The sequence below is a fragment of the Gekko japonicus genome, unplaced genomic scaffold (genome assembly GCF_001447785.1).
Source record: "Gekko japonicus isolate JY-2015 unplaced genomic scaffold, Gekko_japonicus_V1.1 scaffold1940, whole genome shotgun sequence".
NCBI lineage: Eukaryota > Metazoa > Chordata > Lepidosauria > Squamata > Gekkonidae > Gekko > Gekko japonicus.
The window spans coordinates 17,531-30,894 of record NW_015162539.1 but is presented as its reverse complement, the minus strand read 5'-3'; the positions used below and the strand labels follow the sequence as shown (position 1 = coordinate 30,894).

The following is a 13,364-nucleotide window of genomic DNA, read 5'->3' as shown; positions in this document are numbered from 1 at the left end:
GTCGTGTAGAATAGGTAAAGGGTAGAAAATGCCTATTTCTCTATGGGGGAAATTTGGCATCAAGGAACGGGAAATGGCAGAACTGCAAAGATGGGTTTCAGAGAATAGTTGTGTTGGTCAGCAGGAGTAGTGCTAGATTCTAGTCCTTAGACTAGGCTAGTATCTTAGACACCAACAAGATTTGGGCAGGTTATAAGCTTTTGAGCATCAAAGCTCCCTTCGTCAGATACAAGCAGGAACGGAGATCCCCAAGTCCTTATATCCATTTATCTCCATTCCTACTTGTATCTGATGAGCTTTGGGGGGACACAGGATTGCTGGGGTTTCTTTGTTGCTGCTTCAGCTGCCAACACAGGGCAGCGACATCAGGGTTTCCATGTTGCAGGTTTGCCCACATTTTCCCTGGTCAAGTCCCCTGCAGTGGCCATCGGCTTCCCTTTTTAAAAAAATCATTGAGAGCAGAAAACCAGTGTGGTGTAGTGGTTAAGAGTGATGGAGTCTAATCTGGAGAACCGGGTTTGACTCCCCACTCCTCCTCCACATAAAGCCAGCTGGGTGACCTTGGGTCAGTCACAGCTCTTTCAGAGCTCTCTCAGCCCAAAAAGTAAGTCTAGCTTGCCACCTAGTGGTGCATAATGCTAAAAAAGCTGGAACTTCAGGTGGCCAGACAATCTTAGGATCTCCTGGCTATACTACACACAATGCCATATGATGGCCCTGGTCACACGGGCCAGATAACGCGGGGGGGAGGTGTGGCTGTTTGCCCCGGAGCAAAATGTATTTATTTTATTTATTTATTTAGGGATTTGTACCCTGCCCTATCCCGTAGCTCAGGGCGGCTAACAACGGCCAAGCCGAATTTCAAATCTAAAACAATAGACAATATTACATACGATAAAATTCAGTGCGGTAGCCCGATCACACTGTCCCCCGAGTCTCCGTGCTTCGGCTGTTAGCTGGCGATCACACGGCGATGCTGCAGCGTGGCAAAGAAGCGGCGCGGCACAATCACACAAGCGTTTCGCGTTTGTGCACATGCGCAGTTTTGCGGAGCAGCGCTGCTTTCAGTTTCGGGTTTGTGCGCATGCGCTTACAAAAAACATCTGGTTTGCGACAGGATGGGCGCCAGATGCCACGGGATACTAGCGCTCCCGTGATCAGACGCCCGCCTGTTCCGTGCGTTATCCGGATACTAGTGCACTTTCCTTGGTACTTTTTAACTCCGCATCTTCGGCGGGACGCCACGGGTTGGCTTCCCAGACGTTGCGGTGTGACCGCGCCCCAAAAATCCACCCAACGTTCGTGCCTTTCGCGCGGCAAATTCTCCATGTGACGGGGACAATTATTATTATCACTGAGAGCTAGCGTGTTGCCATGGTTAGAGTGTTGGACTAGGATCTGGGAGACCCCGGCTCACACAAACACACAAAGTGGCCTCCTACTGAATCAGACCATTTGGTCCATCAAGGTCAGCAGGGCTATTTTTGGGCAGGAACGCACAGGAACGGAGTTCCGGCTGGCTCCCAAGCCAGTCACTCTCAGCCTAGCCTACCTCACAGGGATGTTGTGAAGATAAAAAGGAGGCGAGGAGAACAGTGTAAGCTGTCTTGGGTCCCCGTTTGGGACAAGCGTGGGGGTAAATGGATTAAATATTAAGGACTAATAATATCTGCCTGTCAGGTTCTCAGAATCCTCAAAAAAAAAAAAGTTAGTCTGGGCCCGTTCACATGGAGAAGTTGCCGTGCTAAAGACACGAATGTCAGGCGGATTTTTGGTGCATGATCACACCGCAACATCTGGGAAGCGTAGCGCACCCGTGGCCAAGCCGTGGCATCCCGCCGAAGATGCGCAGTAAAAAAGTACTGCAGAAAGTGCACTTGTATCCGGAAAGTGCACTAGTATCCGCCCACCCAGCGGTTCGAAAGCAGTAAATATAGCAAGTAGATAAATGGGTACCTGCCCTTAGGTGGCAGGGGGCACCCTCCTCTGTGCGAGGTGTGTGGCAGGAGCATCAGTGGCGGCGGAGTGGCGAAGTGGCTGAGCGGCGGAGCAGCGGCAAGATTGGCAGCGGTGGCGAAGCGGCGGCGAGGTTGGCGAAGCAAGCCCTGGTGGCCAGTGAGCGTAACATCGAGTGACGAAATCTGGCAGAGGCAGAGTCGTGGAAGGCGTGGGGGCGCAGGCGCGGCAGAGCCGGAAATGGACGTTAGCCGGAGCTGTAGCTAACACGAACTGTGCACCAAGACGGGCCCACCAGAGGAAGCCACTGGACTGGAAGACCTACTCCAGGACACCAGAGACTGAATGCCGACACCTGAAGACTGAGAACAGCAAGCCCTGCCACCTGGGTGCCGGTAGGCAGCCCCGTCCCTTGTGTAATACGTGGCCTTAGATAGGAAAATTGGAAATTGGAATCTGTATGTAAACCGCTCAGAGACCCTTCGGGGTTAGAGCGCTATATAAATCGAATGTATAAATAAATAAATACATAAAAATGTGGGACAGGGGCGGGCGTCTGATCGCAGGAGCGCTACTATCCCGTGGCATCCCATCCACATCCCATCGCAAACCGGATGTTTTTCGTAAACGCATGCGCACAAACACGTAACCGAAAGCAGTGCTGCTCCGCGGAACTGCGCATGCGCACCAACATGAAACGCTTGCTGCGCGGCTTCTTTGCCACGCTCCAGCATCCCATTTCATCGCCAGCTAACAGCATAAGCGTAAAGCCTTGGGGGACCGTGTGATCGGACTACTGCGCTTTATTTTGCTCCGCGGCTAACAGCCACGCCTCCCCCCCCCCCACGTTATCCAGCCCATTGTGACTGGGGCCTCTGTAGCTCTTTTTGTTGCCAAGATATAAGGGGAAAAGGAATAGCTGCAAAGAAAGAGGTTAGCAATGTGGTTTTTTTAAAAAATGAAGCTGGGATGGATTGTTACACCACTGTAGCAATCTGTAGACTGCCAGTCTTTTTAAAAAAGTGGTCCTGTGGCAGGGGAATGGCTGCCGGGGGCGCTGTGGCATAGAACACGGCACTGATGTGGGCAGGTTCCCCCCCATCTCTGGCAGGAATGGGATGATCCAGCCACGATTTCCTGCAATCGCTTCTAAAATATTGCCGCAAAGCAGGTTTGGGGGAAGATTGCTGGCGGGGGGTGGGGGAACCCAGGAAAGTGCACTGAAGCACCCTGCCATTTCCCAAAAGCATCCAAGCCCTGTGAGTCAGCGGCTGCAGCCGACAAAATTCAGCGACAGAAAAAGAAATGGATCATCCTAATTTCTGAACCTCCAAAGGAACGTTAGAAAACTTATTGAGGGCCAAAAGTTATCTTTCTGTTGTTGTTGTTGTTCAGTCGCACAGTCGAGTCCGACTCTTCGCGACCCCATGGACCAGATCTCGCCAGGCCTTCCTGTCTTCCGCCGTCCTCTGAAGTTTGCTCAATTTCATGTTCCTTGCATCTATGACACTGTCTAACCATCTCACCCTTTGCCGTCCCCGTCTTCTTTGACCTTCAATCTTTCCCAGCATCAGGGTCTTCTCCAGGGAGTGCTCCCTTCTCATTGGGTGGCCAAAGTCTTTGAGCTTCAGTTTCATTATCTGGCCTTCCAGGGAACAGTCAGGATTGATTTCTTTTAGGATTGACTGATTTGATCTCCTTGCAGTCCAAGGGACTCTCAAGAGTCTTCTCCAGCACCATAGTTCAAAAGAATCTATTCTTCGGCGCTCGGCCTTCCTTATAGTCCAACTCTCGCAGCCATGCATGACTACTGGGAATACCATTGCTTTGACCATGTGGACTTTTGTTGGCAGGGTGATGTCTCTACTTTTTATCATCCTGTTTAGGTTCGCCATCGCTTTCCTCCCAAGGAGCAGGTGTCTTTTAATTTCATGGCTGCTGTCACAGACTGCGGTGATCTGGGATCCCAGGAATGTGTATCTTTCTGTACAGCATTCCAATTTGGGTCCTATTTTATTTGTTGTTAATTGCTTTGCATGTGTTACAGAGACTGTTGCTTGCTGTATTTTGCACTATTTGACCTCTGAAGAAGGCTCTTGTGAGCCAAAACGTGTCAGGTCATATACTGTCTTTTTGTGTGTGTATTTGTAACTTTGAACATTTTTTGAGGCTTTATTTGGGCCCCTACTAGGTTTTTATATGTCTTTGTAATAAACACTCTTTTGTTTGGTGTAGTGGTTAAGTGCGTGGACTCTAATCTGGGAGAACCGGGTTTGAGTCCTCACTCCTCCACTTGCACCTGCTGGATGGTAGTTCTGGTAAGAGCTGTTCTTGAAAAAGAGCAGTTTCTGTCAAGAGCTCTCTCAGCCCCACCTACCTCCCAGGGTGTCTGTTGTGGGGAGGGGAAGGGAAAGGAGTTTGTAAGCCATTCTGAGACTCCTTTGGGTAGTGAAGGGTGGGGTATAAATCCAATCTCTTCTTCTTCTTCTTCTGTTTGCTGTAGTGGTTAAGTGCGTGGACTCTAATCTGGGAGAATCAGGTTTGATTCCCCACTCCTCCACTTGCACCTGCTGGATGATCTTGGGCAAGCCATAGTTCTGATAAGAGCTGTCCTTGAAAAAGAGCAGTTTCTGTCAGAGCTCTCTCAGCCCCGCCTACCTCACAGGGTGTCTGTTGTGGGGAGGTGGAGGGAAAGGAGCTTGTAAGCTGCTCTGAGAAGTGAAGTAGTGAAGGGCGGGGTATAAATCCAATCTCTCCTCCTCCTCCTCCTCCTCCTCTTCTTCTTCATGAGTGGGCATTGAATCCGGGTTCTCCCAGGCCCCGATCCAGTACTGACTCCTATGGCACCCTCGATATTGTTACGGACCCGACCTTTTTTCCTGCTGGCAAGACTTGCTTCTGTTAGCTTGACCCTCAGAAGGGTTGGCTGATGTCTTCCTAGCCAGTTTGGTGTAGTGGTTTAGTGTGCAGACTCTAATCTGGGAGAACCGGGTTTGATTCCCCCACTCCTCCACTTGCACCTGGCTGGATGACCTTGGGCAAGCCACAGTTCTGATAAGAGCTGTCCTTGAAAAAAGAGCAGTTTCTATCAAGAGCTCTCTCAGCCCCACCTCCCCCACAGGGTGTCTGTTGTGGGGAGGGGGAGGGAAAGGACTTTGTAAGCCGCTCTGAGACTCCTTTGGGTAGTGAAGGGCGGGGTATAAATCCAATCTCTTCTCTTCTTACTTTTGTTTTTAATTTTTGGCCCGCAATTAGCTTTCTAAACTTCCTTTGGAGGTTTGTGCTTTGTTGCTTTAGATTTTCTCCCCCCCCCCCCCCCCTCTCTTTTCTTTGTAATCCTAATTTCTGTTCTCGGCCATCCCACAGGGCTGACTGGTTCCTGCTGGACACCCGCAAGGTCCGCCATGTTGCCGTGGGTCTGTTCTGCTGTGGAGTCTGCATCTACCTCGCAGGCAAGTTGGGTTTCTCTTTGCCTGTCAGGGCCAACCCTACCGTTATCACCCCAGAGCCAAACTAGAGGGTTTTCCTCAAGGGCTCAAACCAGATGAGACACTTGGGGGGGAGGAGGCAGGGATTGTATTCTCCTGGGTTCCTTATGAGTAAGCGGCACTTACAGGAGGTCCCCGTGATTTGGATCACGGCCACAGTGCAGGAAGCGAGGTTAACTCCACACACAGATCAGTTCCCCAGGAGAAAATGGCTGCTTTGGAGGGTGGACTCTGTGGCATTATAGCCTGCTGAGGCCCCTCCCCTCCCCAAACCCCGCCCTCTCCCGGCTCCACCCCCAGCTCTCCAGGTATTTCCCAGCCTAGCACTGGGAAATACCCGGAGGTGGAGCCGGGAGAGGGCGGGGTTTGGGGAGGGGAGGGGCCTCAGCAGGCTATAATGCCACAGAGTCCACCCTCCAAAGCAGCCATTTTCTCCCGGGGAACTGACCTCTTGTCCTCTGGAGATCAAATGTAATACCACGAGATTTGCAGGGCCTAACTGGAGATTAGCAGCCCTAATATACCAGCCTTACACAACTTGGGGAGGACACGGACCACAGTGAGGTACAATACTCTATGACCTACCTTCCAAAGCATCCATTTTCTCCATGGGAACCGATCACTGGAGATGAGGTGTAATTCTGCAGGATCCCCAGGTCCCGCCTGGAGGCTGGCATCCCTACTTTCTAGAAACTCTTGGCGAGCACGAGGAAAGGAGTCAACAGTTGGGGACCCCTGGACTAGTCTGTTTAGAGCAGCGGTTCTCAACCTGTGAGTCGCGACCCCTTTGGGGGTCGAACGACCCTTTCACAGGGGTCGCCTAAGACCATTGGAAAACACAAATTTTTGATGGTCTTATGACAGCAACGAAAATAATTTTATGGTTGGGGGTCACCACACCATGGGAAACTGTATTAAAGGGTCGCGGCATTAGGAAGGTTGAGAACCACTGGTTTAGAGAATTCGAGTTCATGAATGGGAAGGGAAAGGAGTTTGTAAGCCACTCTGAGATTCCAAATGAAGGGCGGGGTATAAATCCAATCTCTTCTTCTCCTCTCTTCTTCTTCTTTCACATGCTCTTTACTTTTCTCTTGTAAAAGTTCCGTGACAGCAAGTATCTGTGTGTTGGGGGCGGGGGGGGGAGTGAAGATGTAGCCGTCCTCTTTAGGCCCCTTTCTGAAATTTTCCATTTCCATTTTAAAAACAGATACAAAGAAAAATCACGCAGTGAGATCCCACCTAGTTGCTTACTAAGTGCTAAATTTTCTCCCCATGTTCCACTGTCTTAATCCACACACTGTAATCGCTGACTAACCCTAACCTGGTTTAAATTTTACAGATATATTATGTTAAATATTTAATACACTTATAAGAACATAAGAGAAGGCAATGTTGGATCAGGCCAATGGCCCATCTAGTCCAACACTCTGTCACACAGTGGCCAAAAATACCAGGTGCCACCAGGAGGTCCAGCAGTGGGGCCAGGACACGAGAAGCCCTCCCACTGTTGCCTCCCCCAAGCACCAAGAATACAGAACACCCCTTGCCCCAGCCTGAGAGTTTCTATCTGTACCTTGTGGCTAATAGCCACTGATGGACCTCTGCTCCATATATTTATCCAATTCCCTCTTGAAGCTGTCCATACTTGTAGCTGCCACCACCTCCTGTGGCAGTGAATTCCATGTGTTAATCACTCTTTGGGTGAAGAAGGAGTCTCTTTTATCCGTTTTAATCTGACTGCTCAGCAATTTCACGGAGTTCCCATGAGTCCTTGTATTGTGAGAAAGGGAGAAAAGGACTTCTTTCTCTACCTGCTCTATCCCAGGCATCATCTTATAAACCTCGATCATTGCTTCAGACATATCAGGCCAACAGTGTTTAGTTTCAGACTATCTTGCATGGCACTTCACCACCTGATACACAGAGGGATGCCACCTTTGGGCACGAAGCTTCCATGGCGCTCTCCTGGAACAACCACTGATGGACGTGTCCCTCTCTAAATTTGCCCGAGCCCGTTTAAAAACCGTATCGACAAGCAGCTACCCTCGTGTCCTGTGGCAGTGAGTTCTGCAGGCTAACGACTGCATTAGCATCACGCCGCCAGAATAGCAAAATTCCCCTCGAGGCTTCACAGTTCCGCAGGGCCTGCAAGACGGAGCTCTTCCGCCAGGCATTTCATTAGGGGCCGCCGCTGTCGTAGAACCCGGCTCAGGGTTTTAACATCGAGCCCTGGCCCGTGGCTTTAACATCGAGAACAAGGGGTCCACATGTATGCAGGCATAGTGTCTAAAGTGGGTTCTCCCGTTTGAACTGGCATCGATGAACTAATTACCCACACTCTACATTGTGTTTTGTCTTAGCTAGAATCTTGCTGTTTTTTTAAATTGTATTTTTCCATGTTACATTGTATTTTTCCATGTTACAATCAAGCACATCCCTATTCCCACACATATTGTATTCTCTACCCTCCCTCCTCCTTCCTCAAAGTTTATAACTGTTTCTGTGTCTTCGGCAATAGTCCTTTATATAGATCCTCCTCCTTCTGTCCTTCTTGCTTCCTCTGTTTCCTCCCGTCCTTCATACTTTTCTTCTTCCTTTTTCTCTTTAAATTCGTAGCCGAAGATTATTCCTGTTCTGTAATCAGAGGTGGGGAGTTTTAGTATGACTTGGATGGTTATTTTTCTCGCATATTATTCATCTGCCTTTTCTTATTTTCTATCCCCCACCCCTCCTTAACTACTTATCCTTTCTAGCCAGGGGCACAAACCTAGGAGCTTCCACCGAACGTCAGACCTTTGACCTTCCATGACCCATTTTAAATACAAATGCCACTTTTTCTTAATCTTTCCTATTTTTGATTCCCATGCTTCTTCTTGGTTAGAAATAGTTATTATGTCTGATTGAATATATTCAAATAAATAATTCTGCCAATTTGCTACTGTCCATTTGGTTTTATCTTTCCATCCAAATGCTATTACGGCTTTTCCAGCTAACACCATTGCTTTAAATAAGTCCTCTCCTTCCAATACGTCGGTTGCCTAAATTGCTGCTTAGCATGTTTCAGATCTATCTTCGGCCTTATTGTAAAGAACTTATAGAGCTGCTCTGCCACCTTCTCCCAAAAACTCTTAGCTTCTATGCACTCCCACCACATATGGGAGTACCATCCTTTCCCATTCCTGCAGTGCCAACAGTTTGAGCTTAGTTGTGGGAACATATTGGCTAGTGTGGCCGGGGTCCTGTACCATTTAGTATAACATTTCATTTCCAATTCTCTAAATTTATGTACTTTTATCTCGTGTGTACCTTCTATAATTCTATTGACTGTTTGATCCGCTAAACAGGTTTCTGCACTCCATTTTCCCTGAATAAGGGTTCTTATTTGATCCTTGTCAATTGCCATTTTCCTATATAGTCTGCCTGCTAATCCTCTTTTTGCATTTGTCATTGATCGTAACAACTCCTCTATTGGCTCCGGCGGGGTATAAATCTGATAAATAGACAAATAAATAAATTATTACCTTTCTCCTCTTTCTCCCAGCTCTCTCCATGTACATGCTCGTCTCCTTCGAGGTCGAAACCGGGATCACAAGCGCCTGCATCCTGTCCTCGGGCATCCTCGTGCTGCTGATCACGGGGACCCACGTGCTGATCCGAGCGTCCAGAGCTGCGTGGCGCGCTCGAGGCGAGGGATCTCACACCCTCTACGAGAACGACTCAGCCCGGGGTGGCGACACCCCCAGTGCTCACCTCAACAACGCCAAGAATGTGGTCACGCCGAGGCCGAGGCCAGAGATTCACCGCGAGTTTTCATATCCACCGTACGTAGAGCAGGAGTCCCACCTTACCACCCCAGCGAGCAGCAACGTTGCCTCTTCGGGGAGTCCCGGGGCAACGCCTGAGAAGGAGAGCTACACCGTCCCCAGAATGCACCGGACGCTATCGGCCGAGTCTGGCCTCCTGCAGGCACATGGGAAGCCGTGGAACGGAGTCACGCAAGAAATGAGGAACGTCTTATCCCGGAAGCTGGCCGGATCTGGGAAAGATTCAACTCTGGTGTAGGCCTCCAAGCAGGGAGTGTACATCGTGGCAGAGGTCTCCACAAAGTAGATGACCCCCTTGTAGGAACTCCAAGGATTATACCCTGAGATCAGGAGCATCCTTGCCTCACTAGGGCCCAGGGCTATTTTTGGGCAGGAACGCACAGGAACGGAGTTCCGGCTGGCTCCCAAGTTGACCACGCCCAGCAGGAACTCATTAGCATAATAGGCCTCACCCAACAGCAGAAACTCATTAGGATTGGCTACATTAGGGGGGTGTGGCCTAACATGCAAAGGAGTTCCTGCTACAAAAAAGCCCCGGGTTTTGACAACAAACAAGATAAACAGAATAACAAGCAAAAGGTGGGTGTGGCTGGATAACCACCCTTCTGGTAACATGGGGGTGCGGCCTAATGTGGTAATGAGCTGTGTTTTCAGGGGTGTGGCCTAATGTGCTAATGAGTTCCTGCTGTTGTGTGTGGCCTATTATGCGAATGAGTTCCTGCTGGGCTTTTTCTACAAAAAGAGCCCTGCTAGGGCCTATTATGCCCTGGTGTTTTCCCCTCGCTTTCACCGTGCATGTCCATTGGGTTTTCTTTCTCATTCTGCACTGATTTCCACCCCCTTCAGAGCTCAGTTCGCCTTCTGGTTGCTGTTTCCCTGGGTTTGAGAGCCAGTTTGGTGTAGTGGTTAAGTGTGCGGACTCTAATTTGGGAGAGCCGGGTTTGATTCCCCACTCCTCCACTTGCACCTGGCTGGATGACCTTGGGCAAGCTGTAGCTCTGATAAGAGCTGTCCTTGAAAAAGAGCAGTTTCTGTCAAGAGCTCTCTCAGCCCCGCCTACCTCACAGGCAATGCTCCCTCTAAGCTGTGGAGTCTTGTGAGCAAAAAGTCTACTTTGTGAGCTACTGGTATTAAAGTTGTGAGCGAGCGATTTGGCTATTGCATAAATTAGCCATCCTTCCAAGGCTAAGAAAAAAATGTGTGAGCCGGAGGCTAAAAAACTGTGAGCTAGCTCACACTAACTCAGCTTAGAGGGAACACTGCTCACAGGGTGTCTGTTGTGGGGAGGGGAAGGGAAAGGAGCTTGTAAGCCGCTCTGAGACTCCTTTGGGCAGTGAAGGGCAGGGTATAAATCCAATCTCTTCTTCTTCTTTGTCTGAGAGTGCTTTTGTGCCGATTTCCCCCTTGTTTCGCTTCCAAGCTGAAGTCAATTCGAAAGTGTACAGATTCCCTTGGATCCCTGCAAACCCTTTTGCTGCCCCTTGATGGTCACTCTCCCACCCACATCAAGGTCATTCTGCCCAGTCTGTACCTTCCGCCACCCTCCCCCCTTCATCGGTGCACAAGCTCCATTTTCCCCTTGGTTTAAATTTTAATTTTTTTTACAAGCGGCATGAGTGTAGTGATACAAGACTCTTCCCCCATACAGATTGAAGCCCTGTGCAAAGCATGGTGGAGTTGCAGCTGACTTTGCACATGCGCACGCACACACACACACGTTCCCAGCGATCACAGCTTGCAGTGCCGGTGTCAGTGGGTTCCGACGTGTGTTCTGTACACTCAACATGTTTCCCCATATTATGAGATCGTGGGGCTTTCCCCCATTTTGTCACAGTTGGCCGATAACACTGTGTGTGCTTTGCAATATGGAAAATGCAATGTGGAAAATGGGGCTTCCTAGCTGCTTGTCAGTTTCAGAGAAAGTCCGGTCAGTTTTAACAGTGGGCTTTCCCCCTTTGCCTGCCTGCCTTCCTGTTCCCTTTCATTCAATGAACTGATGCTAAAATGCATGCACAAAACCTGAGCAATGAGGATTTAAATGGAAGGTGCGTGCTGGATGTGTAAATAAAAAAAAAATTCAGACCCCCCCCCCACATGACACAAGTGATGTTTCACCCTGATTTAGAAAAGTGTTTGTTTTTTTTTTACATTGTAGCTGCAGAATAAATACAGCAGAGGAAAAAGAATGGTGCGTAAGGCAGGCATAGAATCCAAATTCAAGATTAAGGGCTTCCCGCTCTGAAAATCTGCAGCGAGATGTGCGTGCATCATGGGCCTAGGTAAAAGGTAAAGGTTCCCTTGCTCGAAAGCCAGTTGAATCCGACTCTAGGGTTGCGGTACTCATCTCCGTTTCAAAGCCGAAGAGCCAGCGCTGTCTGAAGACGTTTCCGTGGTCATGTGGCCGGCATGACTAAACACCAAGGCACACGGAGCGCTGTTACCTTCCCACCGAAGTGGTACCTATTTATCTACTTGCAATGTCTTGCTTTCGAACTGCTAGGTTGGCAGGAGCTGGAACTAGAGACGGGAGCTCACTCCGTCTTGCGGCACCCAGGTCTTGAACTGCTGAACTACTGACCTTCCACAGCCTGCAGTTCAGCGTCTTAACCACTTGAGCCACCGCAGCTCATGGGCCTAGATGAGACCAAATGTCTCTTTCGATAGCCAGTCACATCATTCCTGGGCATTTCCACACAGGAAAGAGGAGACCGTCTGTCTGTCAGTCAGTCTACACCACAGGTCCCCGACCTCTTTGAGCCTGTGGTCACTTTGGGAATTCTAACAGAGGGTAGTGGGCGCAACCACTAAACGGCTGCCACGGGATGCAGAGCCAGCCACAAAATGGCTGCTTTCAGGAGGCGGAGCCCGCCACACAGGTAGGGAGGCCAGCCTCCAGGTGGGACCTGGGGATCCCCCGGGATTACAGCTCATCTTCAGACTACAGAGATCAGTGGACGCTTTGGAGGGGGGGACTCTGCGCCGTTTGACCCCACTGAGGTCCCTGTCCTCCCCAGGCTCCACCCCCAAATCTCTAGGAATTTCCCAATCTGGAGCTAGTAGCAATCCCACGCCAACCCGTCCCCCGCCAGTGGCCGGGGAAACCTGGCGGTCCTACACACAGAAGACGCTTCAGTGCCGAGAAGAGAAGCACGTTCACTGGGAACGAGGAACGAGAGAGAATGAAACCAGCTGCCACTGAAGCAGTGTTACTTTAATGCGGCCAGCCAATTGGCTCTCTGGTGGCTCATCACGAGCCCTGCTGGGCGGGAGCCCCACTTGCTTTCTAAAAACACTTGGTGGGCACCCGGGAAAGGTGTCGGCAGGCGCCACGGCGCCCGCGGGCACTGCATTGGGGAACCCAGGTCTACACATTTATGTCCTGCCCTTCCCACAAGGAGCTCATGGCAGTGTACAGAGAGCCAGTTTGGCGTCGTGGTGAAGTGCGCGGACTCTAATCTGGGAGACCCGGGTTTGATTCCCCACTCCTCCGCTTGCACCTGCAAGCCGTAGCTCTGTCAGAGGTGTTCTCTCAAGGACAGTTCTGTCAAGAGCTCTCTCAGCCCCACCTACCTCGCAGGGTGTCTGTTGTGGGGAAGGGAAGGGAAAGGAGCTTGTAAGCCGCTCTGAGACTCTGAGTGAAGGGCGGGATTTAAATCCAATCTCCTCCTTCTCCTCTTCTTCTTCTACAGGGTTCTCTCCTCCTTCATTTTACCATCATAAGAACCCTCTGAGGGAAGGGAAGGCTGAAAGCCTGGCCTAAGGTCACCCAACGAGTTTCATGTCAGAGCGGGAAGCAGGGGTCGTTTCGTAGAAAAAGAGCTAGGGGAACTCATTAGCATATGCCACACCCCCTGACATCACTGGAAGTGTGTCATAAGGCCACACCCCCTGACATCACCGGAAGTGTGTCATAAGGCCACACACCCCGCCCCCAACGGTCCTGGCCACCGCCGCTGGCCTTGCAGCTCCACTGCCGAGCTTCATGAGGGGCCTGGCAGTGGACCTGCAAGGCCGGCGGGAGGACAAGGAAGCCCCGCGAAGGCTCTCCCTGGCCCCAGGCAGGCAGGGGTGGGGAGACGCAGGGAGGAAGCAACTT

The 13,364-nt window shown here is 50.4% G+C and overlaps 1 protein-coding gene across 1 annotated transcript in view; it reads left to right on the top strand.

Moving 5' to 3' along the window:
- TMEM221 (transmembrane protein 221) overlaps positions 1 to 9,506 on the top strand; it is a 23,455-nt gene extending 13,949 nt beyond the window's left edge. The window contains exons 2-3 of the mRNA XM_015406310.1: positions 5,323 to 5,408; positions 8,986 to 9,506. Coding sequence (XP_015261796.1) covers positions 5,323 to 5,408; positions 8,986 to 9,506 — 607 coding nt within the window. The remainder of the gene's footprint in view (positions 1 to 5,322; positions 5,409 to 8,985) is intronic.
- The last annotated feature ends 3,858 nt before the right edge of the window (positions 9,507 to 13,364 follow it).